General features: G+C 35.7%; 1 protein-coding gene across 1 annotated transcript in view; it reads left to right on the forward strand.

Annotated features, from left to right (window-relative positions):
* Positions 1-8,011, forward strand: part of LOC128568068 (T-cell receptor-associated transmembrane adapter 1) — a 34,805-nt gene extending 26,794 nt beyond the window's left edge. Inside the window, exons 5-6 of the mRNA XM_053565746.1 lie at positions 1,572-1,660; positions 7,197-8,011. Of these exons, the coding sequence (XP_053421721.1) occupies positions 1,572-1,660; positions 7,197-7,451 (344 nt within the window). The 3' untranslated portion in view covers positions 7,452-8,011. The remainder of the gene's footprint in view (positions 1-1,571; positions 1,661-7,196) is intronic.
* The last annotated feature ends 3,157 nt before the right edge of the window (positions 8,012-11,168 follow it).

An 11,168-nucleotide genomic window follows, 5' to 3' on the forward strand; every position in this document is an offset into this window, starting at 1 on the left:
GAGTTTGAGACTAATATGTGCAATATCACAAGACCCTGTCTCTACAAAACAGTTAGCCAGACATGGTGCCACATGCCTGTAGATCTACTGGCTAATCAGGAGGCTGAGGCAGGAGGACAGTTTGAGCCCAAGAGTTTGAGGCTGTAGTGAGCCTCAGATAATTGAACCACTGCACTTTAGCTTGGGCGACAGAAAGAGATCCTGTCTCAAAAATAAATAAATGGGTTTTAAGTAAAATTTGTTACTCACTGGACAAATTATAATAATTAGTGGATGTGTACTGTGTTTATACCACATGCACCATTTGCAAAATACTTAAGTAGCAGAGAATAGAGGCAATTCTTTAACTCATGGGCTCTCTATAACATCTCAATGGCAGCTACTGTTGACACTGTTATGTCCTGAGATAGCATTAAAAATTAATGATCTAGTCCTTAGGCCAAGGACTTCTTTTCACATCTTATCATTCATGTTATGAGACAAAAGACTTCACCTTCTGATCTGTAGGTAATGGTTTGTGTTTCCTCACCTCTCCGTGTCTCCACCAAAAAAGAGTATTTAAGTAATTCTTGGAAGTTTCATATTTACAGCTAAATCCTATTTGGATTAGATATTGCATTCATGTTGGAAGTTTTTCCCTTTCCATTACAAAATCACAATCTCCTTTATTTTTTTTTTTAAATTAGGTGACTTTTAATTTAAGGAGTTCCAACATTGTCTAACCCACAACATAAAGTGAAATTGCTCTTAGAAAAATATTGGTTTGGTGAAAGGGTAAATTTTAGTCCATTTCAGACCTGTTTGGTTAGTTTCTAACTATACTTTGTTTCATTAGAATCACGACTCAGAAGGTAATCACTTTTTTTGAAAAAGGGCAGACTAAATTTTAAATTAGTATCAGATTTCTATCCATAATTACCCAATCAATATTGACATAGATACCACCAAGTATGCAAAGACTAAAAGAATTTCAATTACAAACCTTGTGGGGGGGGACCTTAATGACATAAAAATATTGATAATTTTATCATATTTTTATATTAAAAGAATGAAGGACTAGACACCAGCAGAAAAGGTGTTAAAGCTACCGTTTGTTAACAATTGTTTATATTAATGAAACAAAACAACGATAATCTCTAACTTAAATTTCACAAAATGAAATCCAGTATCCTGATTTAACTTTTAGGGGTAAGAAAGGGCAAATCCCAAGTATCATTCTTTCTGTCCATAAACACATATAAAAGCCAACATCCATATAAATCATAAGAAAATAAACACATGGTTACGTTTCAGATTCTGCCACGTAAGATACTATGACATCATAATTCTCCTAGAGTAAAATCCCATTTTTTCTGAAATAGCAGATTAACAGAAATGTGAATTTCCAAAAATTCGAGTAATTTAGGAACTAATTTTGATTTTGACACCAGATACCCCAGTGTGAAAAGCTGTAAAACCAAAATGTTCTGTGTCATTTAGCAAAGAATAGATGAGGGAGAATATTCTACTGAATTGCACCTGCAACTTCATTCTAAAATCACAATCAAAATCGCAATCTTCTTAACTCCCAGAACCGATGGATGAAAATTGCTATGAACAAATGAAAGCCCGACCAGAGAGATCTGTAAATGAGATGCAAGAAGCTACCCGACCTGCACCGGTGAGTTTTGTTTCTTGTCTTACAGAGTTGAGTTCAGCCTAGGGTAAAGCACATGTGCATATTTCAAGAACAGAAGAGCAGTACATTTTGATACACATATGAAGAAGCCTGTTAGAAATCTTACAGTCTAAACCAGGTGTCAAGTTCTGGGACCTGAGCTCTAACGGTAAACTCAGTGGCAATTAAAGAGAACTCTAACAAACTCAGAGTCAAAATTCTGTACAATCACAAAGGCAATAGATTTGAAGGAAAAAGTGGGATTATTCCTAAATAATCAATTAAGCTTTTACTTTCAGGGTAAGAAATAAATGTGTCTTAGATAAATATAAAATTTGGCACACATATAAGCTCACAAGACCTAGAGGCCAGGAATTCATGGGGGAGGTAGTTAGAAGATAAATTTGCTAGGTATAAAACTTCATACCACTATTTTAAAAGACAAATGACTACAAATTTTAATACAAATCCTGTGGCTATAGTCTTATGCCAAGAGATCGTGAAATAGACACACAGCTTATGTGGGGATAAGGACAAAAATCTAAGCAGGAACATAAAAGCCCAAGAAAAAATATGTCCTTTCTACTTTTTCTACCACAATCAGTTCAATATCCTCAGATACAGCACTAACTTCATTAAAAGCCATTCAAAAGTCTTAGTGTACATGCTCCTGAAGTGTACAAATTTTAGTTAAAACAGTCTTCTTTCTTCTCCCCACCTCCAGACCATTTCCCTTAAATTATATTCTTTCTTTCTCTTGCCTAGAAATCATAATAGGGCTAGCATTTCCTAAGCAATTATATGTGTTAGGCCTTGTATTACCTGCTTTATATGCAATATCTCCTTAGATTCCTATCAGGGAGGCATCATTATCATTCCCATTCTACAAATGCTCTCAAAGGTTGAAAACTTGCCCTAGAGCACTCCAGTATTAAGTACATAGAACCCAAACTTAGAATGTTTTCTTTTTTTTTTTTTTTTTTGTAGAGACAGAGTCTCACTTTATGATCCTCGGTAGAGTGCCGTGGCCTCACACAGCTCACAGCAACCTCCAACTCCTGGGCTTAAGCAATTCTCTTGCCTCAGCCTCCCGAGTAGCTGGGACTACAGTCGCCCGCCGCAACGCCCGGCTAAGAATGTTTTCTAAGTAAACATTCTTTTCCCTAAAATGGGTCACATCCTGGAAACTTTACAATAAGGGAGAATTTTTTTTTTTATATGACTGCCTTTGAAATTTGTATTAAGAAACCAAGATGTGGGAAGGTTTAGAAAAGACATAGTCAGGCTTGGTGCCTGTAGCACAGTGGTTACAGTGCTGGCCACATGCACCAAAGGTGGTGGGTTTGAACCCGCCTGGGCCAGCTAAACAACAAGGACAACTGCAACAAAAAAATAGCTGGGTGTTCTGGTGGGCACCTGTAGTCCCAGCTACTTGGGAGACTGAAACAAGAGAATCGCTTAAGCCCAAGAGTTGGAGGTTGCTTTGAGCTGTCCACTCTACCGAGGGCAACACAATGAGACTCTGTCTCAAAAAAAAAGAAAGAAAAGACATAATCATCAAATCGTTCTTCTGATTTTTCCATTAATTATAAAATATATTTTTAGATAAAGGTAGGAAAACCATGATATAATCTGCTAAATCTAGAAAAGAAAAGGTCCCAAAAGAGGTTAAAATATAACCATACCATTTGAAATGCAGAGATTCACAGAACTTTAGTTATAAAAGTACTTCAGATTTTGAGCAGAAGTTACTATTTAATATATAGAATTGTACAGGCCAGCTTTATTTGAGCTGCATCTGGCTTCCACTCACACAGAAATTATGCAAAGACTTTAAAAGTCTGCTCTTTTATAAATGCTATCTTTAGAGCACTTTAAAGAAAATGAGTCTGTATTCTATTATACTCTTCTCATAAATTTAATTTCACACATTAGAAGTAATCTCTTTATATTTGCTTAATTTCATTTTATTAGAACAATCATTATCATGAAAAAACATTATCCAGTTTTCTGCTATAATACTTTACTTTGGTTGGTCACGGAAGTGCAATATGTGTAAAGCTTGATAAAGTATTTGTGGGAAAAAATGTAAATAAGCTCCTTGTCCTTCTATAATGATGTGTACCTTTCACAAACTATAATTTTAGTATCCTAGTCTACTAGTCCTATATTAGTCTATACTAGTCTACTAGTCCTAAACTATAATTTTAGTATTCTAGTCTACTATTAATTATGAAGAATTAATCAGGAAACCTAAAAGTGAAGTCACAATAGTTCCAATATCCTATAAAATTTGAGGGCGACAAGTATGAGTTACCTCTCTTCATATCCAAACCTTTAATTAATCTCTCCCTTCCCTCCATCAGATGCTTCCTCTTTCCTTTCCAAAGCCAACATTCTTCCTCAGGCTCTTGACTATTTTTCCTAATTCTTTCATGATCTTGCAACTTTGTATTTCTCCATTTTCCTTTTTTGGCAGTTTTTATGGTTTTAGTTAAACACAACTAAAATGTGCACATAGAGCTGTCTCTTCATTTTCTTCCCTGTGCATTCTGGCATTGGGATGGGTGCCTCTGGTGGCCAGCTGGGCTGCTCTTTCTACCATGGCTTTGCAGTTCTTGAAGAGCAATAATTTGAGAAATCTCTGCACAGTACAATTTGTTGCATATCAGTAGCACTTCCAGCTCCTTGACATGAGGCCCAAGAACTTTTGGAAGCCACTGGGTGGCATGTGTGTCATGCTCCTGTTGTGCCCATAACTGCTGTTGGGCATCAAGATCTAGATCTTGAATCTCATATGAGCTCTGTCGTCAATACCTCAGGGTTCCCCCAGTGATACTTAATTTTGACATATTAGCCTGACTGGTGCCGGATAAACTTCTTTATCTTCCTTTTAACAATCTTAGCCTTCACAAGGGGGTGTGAGGACAGGCATGATGGTGAGTAGAGGGTGGCTGTCACCTCTGTAGGCAGCAGAAAGAGAACCATCTTTAATAGATCATTACTATTTGCCTAGCAATAAGCATAAATCTCCCCAATATTTAAAAACAAAACCTAAACCTTATTTCGTCCTGTTTCCCCTCTAATTTCTAAACTGGTTCTCACCTTCCTCTGTTGTCTCCATTTCTTTCTATACGTCCACATTTCTTTAGCCCTGGCTATGTGTCTTCCTCCTATGCACTCACTCAACTGAAACAGCACTGTGGAAGCCTCACGTGACTATTACAATTTACAGTGTGCAATTCCTTCTCAGGGCTCATACTCTTTGAACTCCGCAGCACTTAATAACACTGACCAAGTGTTGACCAGACATGCATTGTTTAGATGCTTTTGGTTGCAAGTGCAAAAATCAAATTCAAACAACTTTAGCACAAATGGGAAAATATTGCTTCATATAACTGGGAAATCCAAGAGTGTATTTTGTTTTGAGATGACTGAAGACAGAGGCACCCTCCACTTACCCTCATGAAGTTACTAACTTCATTTTCTTCTATCATCAACAGACTCTTCCACGGAGGCTGGGCAAGACACTGGACTCCCCCAATTTTTTCCCTTTCAACTTTAGGGAAAGGCCCCTTTTCTATCTTTATGAACAATATACACCTCTCATGGTCTTTGCTGAAATCACATGTCCATTCCTGTACCACCCTCTGTTAGAAGAGGGATAGGTGGCAACCAATGAACTGTCAAATTTACGTTACCTGCTTAGTCTTGTGGTGTGTTTGGGGTACAGAAAATTGGCAACCTCTCTGGAACCAGATAGAATTTCCCAGAGGGAAAGGGGAGAATTTATCAAAGGAAGAGAGATGGAACAAAGTTCTGGTCAGACAAAAAGATATCTACGTTTCTGTGTTACTGAGTACCTTTCAAACGTCATCCACATCTTTCCTATCTGGGCAAAAGCAAAGCAGATAAAAGTACCAGGTCTATACAGGAAGCAATGAATTTTCCAACTGGCCTGGGACCCTTATGTGCGGCAGTAGAGGGGGTCACAGTTGGAAACAGTAGTGTCAAATATGGAAAACCTTGAAGGGCAGAATAGGAAATTCAGACTGTAGACTAAGATTTGGGATAATAGGATGATGAAACATGAAAGTTATGCCTTGGGAAGATAATTTGAAGACAACACATGGGATATATGACCGAGGGAAGAGACTGAGCAATGATACCAGTTAGGCGGTTATTGCAATTTTGCAGAAATGATGATTTTAAGAATAAAAAGTCATACAAAGAAACTCTAAAGACTGCAAATAGAACCATCTTTTCTGCCTGATAGAGAATAGATAACATTCCACTCTTAGCATGAAAATGAGTACCAATAGGAGGATGCTCTTACCCATGCAGTCTGGGTTTTGTTAAACCAAACATTATATCCTCACCTCTGCACCCACAAATTGATATAATTTTGGCCAGTTTTACATGTAAACTCTTAACACAGAAATATTTAATTAATTTAATTGCTGCCCTAATATTTTAGCTAGATCGGGCAGCGCCTGTGGCTCAAAGGGGTAGGGCACCGGCCCCATGTGCCGGAGGTGGCGGGTTCAAGCCCAGCCCTGGCCTAAAACTGAAAAAAACCTAATATTTTAGCTACAACTTCTAATAATTATAATACCCCCTAACTTTTGGATGGTAGTTATAGCTTCTATATAATTACCTCTGTTTACTACTTATATCAAAAGTGTGAGGTAGATATTACCACTTTCATTTTCTAGGCAAGAAAAGTAAGGCTCAAAATAGTTTTAAAAACTGCCCAGGTCTTTCGATCAGTATATGGCAGAGGTGAGATTCAGTCCTAGGCTTTCTAACACAAAATTCAAGGCATGCCTTTAGCCTATGTCTTCTTCATGTTACCCTAGTCTCCTATCCTTCTCATCCTAGTATTGACCCAGCTTTAGTCCAGAGAAGACTACTAGATCCTCTGGGGCATGAATAGGCATCTCCAAGGCCAACCTAAATTGAGCTCAAAAGGGGATCTAGGAACAGGCAGACAAAAAGGAAATAATAGCAGGCAAAAAATGGAAAATTGGCAGATACCAGTCATCTAAATGTACACTGCTATTTTATACTTCTAAATCTTAAACATACAGAAAAATTAGGGACTTCTGTGGGTTTCATTAAATGAGTTGTTAAGCTTATCCAAAGTAGGTCTTGAGATTTGTTAAATTCCTTCCTATCATACCTATTCCACTTTAACAAAGTGAAGTATTGTTATTTGGTGAGAGCAACTTGGACAAGAGCTACCTGAGATAGATGTAGTAGTAAGCAAGAGTCAATCCAAAACATTCAAGTACTTTCTGAGTACAAGAAAGAAAGAAAACTCCAGGAAAAGTTTCATGGAAGCATTTTTTTTTCCAACTCAACAGTCATGAGTTGACTATGATTTTTTGTTCTGTCATCCTAATTGAGAAATTTCACAAAACGTTGTAACTGAAAGCCCAGAAAAAAAGTTTCTTATTTCTCATAGTCCATAGACATTTCCAGAAACCAAAGTTCTAAAACAGGCAAATAATGAAAAATTAACATGTCTTTCTTTCAGGCAACTGCTGAAACACAGATGTTCTACGCCTCTCTTGATCACAGCTTTAAGGGGAAGCGCAGAAAGCCTAGGAAACAGAATACTCCCTTGCCAGACAAGAGTGAAGATACACAGCCGTATGCAATGGATGCCAGCATGTCTAAGGCCACTTCAGTAGACGATTTCTCTCCAGGAAACCAGGAGGTAGAGGAGAATATTCATGACGATCCCATCAGACTGTTTGGATTGATTCACGCTAACAGAGAACCTGTATAACCTGTATGCCAGCTGGACTATGCCCTAGCACAACAATTTGGCTCTTACTGAAGATGGTTGTTAGAAAACAGGATCCCCATGTGACACAGAACGACTGGCAGGGTGGTGATCTGACCATTTGTTGACAGGATGGTGGCTCACCTCTGATTCAGAACTTAAACTCACATATGCCAAAAGTAATGCCATGAGGATTAGTTATTTCGATGTACTGAAAACCACTTAAATAGGAAAATGTAAAATAAAATCCAGTTTGCAAATTAGTCTGATAATAAAGTTATAACTTCAGAACAATACCTAATTCTCTGAGAAATAAAAATACATTAAGCATAAATGAGTTCTGGAATATGATGAAAGAAAAATAAAAGCCAATGATTTAAAAAAAAAATTTCCTTTCTCATCAATATGAAACAGTCCATAATTGGAAGAAATTTCTGATGGAAAAATACAGGAGACATTAAAATACATTATTAGTGATACAAGCTTCTTAGGTATTTTTCACAAAGAGAGATAGTTTTGCTAGTTCAAAACTTATTGTAAAATTAATGCATGCTCCTTCAACAATAAACAAATATCAGAAAGAATCTAGAAATTCTACTAGCCAAAGTATCACCATGAAAACCTTGAAAACCTTTCTATACATCCTTCTAGATATTTTTCAGGGCCTGCCCATATATATGTACATCAGTTTTATTTAATTTTGTTTTTTACCAAAATTAGGAGAAAATTTTTTATACATAGTATTTAAACTTTTTCTTTACCTAGCAATATAGTGTGAATTTTTTCTACTATTGTATTTAACTATATCTAAATATAGTTATATATCTTAATTGTAATGTTTGTGTGAAATCCCCATTGATGACTATATCAGAATTTATTTTAATAATTTTGAATGTCAATTAACTTGTTTCCAAATTCCGTTTTGCTTTTACAAATACTATTGTAATGGGAATTCTTCTCCACATGTCTGGATACTTGTTTAATTTCTTCTTTAGGTTAGATGCCTGGAAAAAGAATCACTGTATTAAAAGGTATTCATATCATGAGTCTCTTAGGATTTCTGAAAGTTCAAAATGTGGGTCAAAATATACATCTGGTTTAAATTCTGATAAATGTTCTTAAAGTTTCCTGAAGAATTCAGTTTAAATTTTGACAAATATCCTGACTTTTCATCAAGAAAGTTATTTAAAAAAAAAAAACCTTTATTATATTTCCCCAGTGAGAAAGGGTGATTAATAAGGGTTTATAATAAATATCATATCTTTCATTTATTATAGTCTACATCCAAATTATATATCACTTTGATATAGTATAGTACCTTAAAACAGTCTATTTCTATTTCTTCCTTTCTGGCCTTGGGCTATGAATTTTATATATATTGTATACATTGTTATTATTTTTCCTTTTTAATGGGCAATTATTTTTTAAAAGATCAAAATAACAAAAGTTATCTTCATGTTTATCCATGTAGTTAAAATGTGTAGAACTCTCTGATCTTTTGTGTAGATTCGAGATTCTGTACTACTATCATTATTCTTTATTCTTCAGCTTAAATTTACATGCTTTAAATGTAAATCCTTTAGCATTTATTGTACTTCAGGGCAGTGCTTGTGGCTCAAGGAGTAGGGCGCCAGCCCCATATACTGGGGGTGGTGGGTTCAAGCCCGGCCCTGGCCAAAACTGCAACAACAACAACAAAATAACATTTATTGTACTTCAGATCAACTGGTAATGAATTCCCTTAAGTTTTGTGTATTTGAAAAAGTCTATTTTCACTTTTGAAAGATATTTTTGCTAGGTAAAAAGATTTCAAGAATAAGTTGATAGCCAGGCACGGTGGCTCAGGCCTGTAATCCCAGCACTTTGGGAGGTTGAGGCGGTTGGATTGCTTGAGCTCAGGAGTTTGAGACCATTCTGAGCAAGAATGAGACCCCCATCTCTACAAAAAAAAAAAAAAAGAAAGAAAGAAAAAGAAAAATTGAGGCAAGAGGATGTCTTGAGCCCAAGAGTTGGAGGTTGCTGTGAGCTATGATGATACCATTGTACTCTACCCAGGGTGAAAGCATGAGATTCTGTCTCAAAAAGAAAAAAAAAATGAGTTGATAATACTTCTTTCAGTATTCTAAAGATATGTCTCCTAACTTGCATTGTTGCTGATGATAAATGTACTGTAATAATTGCCTTTATCCCTCTGTATGGTATATATTTTTCTCTAAGATTTTCCTTATCACTGTTTTTAATTTGATTATAGTATGTATTAGTATGTTTTTTCATATGTACTGTGTTTGAAATTTGTGGGACATTTTGATTCTGTGTGTTCATCAAATTTGCAAAAAAAGTCAATATTTCTCTAAATATTTTTTCTGCACCCTTCCCTCTTTTCAACTTTATTTGCTTGCAAATTGTCCCATATTTTATTTATCTATTTTATTTTAGTTTTTTTTTAAATTTCATTTTAGATAGTTTTCCTTGCTATATTTTCAAGTTGATAAAACTTTTCTTGAATGTCTAATCTGCCATAAACCTTGACAAGCGATTTTTCAGCTTGGAAAAGTTAGTTTTTATTTCTATGAATTGAGTTTGCATCTTTTGTTCCCCATCTTTCATGTCTGCATCAAACATGCTTAATCTTTCTTCTTTCTTAAACATACAGAATACAGTTATAACAACTGATTTAATATTTTTATATACTAATTCTATATCTTTGTCATTCTGAGTTTCAACTTACTGATTTTTATCATTATAGGTTGCATTTTTCTGGTTCTTTAAATGCCTGAGCATTTTTTTTTTTTTTTGCTGCAATTTGATTCTTTAATTTTTCTGACAGTAACAAAGGTCTTTTTTATTTTTTATTTATTTTTTTTGTTTGTTTTGTTTTTATTGTTGGGGATTCATTGAGGGTACAATAAGCCAGGTTACACTGATTGCAATTGTTGGGTAAAGTCCCTCTTGCAATCATGTCTTGCCCCCATAAAGTGTGACACAACCAAGGACCCAACCCCCTCCTTCCGTCGCTCTTTCTGCTTTTCCTCCCCCGCCATAACCTTAATTGTAATTAATTGTCCTCATATCAAAATTGAGTACATAGGATTCATGCTTCTCCATTCTTGTGATGCTTTACTAAGAATAATGTCTTCCACGTCCATCCAGGATAATACGAAGGATGTAAAGTCTCCATTTTTTTTAATAGCTGAATAGTATTCCATGGTATACATATACCACAGCTTGTTAATCCATTCCTGGGTTGGTGGGCATTTAGGCTGTTTCCACATTTTGGCGATTGTAAATTGAGCTGCAATAAACAGTCTAGTACAAGTGTCCTTATGATAAAAGGATTTTTTTCCTTCTGGGTAGATGCCCAGTAATGGGAATGCAGGATCAAATGGGAGGTCTAGCTTGAGTGCTTTGAGGTTTCTCCATACTTCCTTCCAGAAAGGTTGAACTAGTTTGCAGTCCCGCCTGCCTGAGCATTTTTGATTGGGCAGAAGATACTGTGAATTTTCCTTTGGTGATAAATACATTTGTATTCCTATGAATATTTTTGAGCTTTGTCCTTAAAAGTATTATCAGTTGGGCACAATTTGGTGATCTTTTTAAAACTTGCTAAGTGTAAGACACTGAGATAAGTGATTATCTGCATCCCTTATTTAATCACAAAGACCCTAAATTATAGATGCTATTATAAGTCTAATCTTATAGATGAAGATATCAAAATTGGTG

The sequence above is a fragment of the Nycticebus coucang genome, chromosome 16, assembly GCF_027406575.1.
Source record: "Nycticebus coucang isolate mNycCou1 chromosome 16, mNycCou1.pri, whole genome shotgun sequence".
In the NCBI taxonomy this organism is placed as follows: Eukaryota; Metazoa; Chordata; class Mammalia; order Primates; family Lorisidae; genus Nycticebus; species Nycticebus coucang.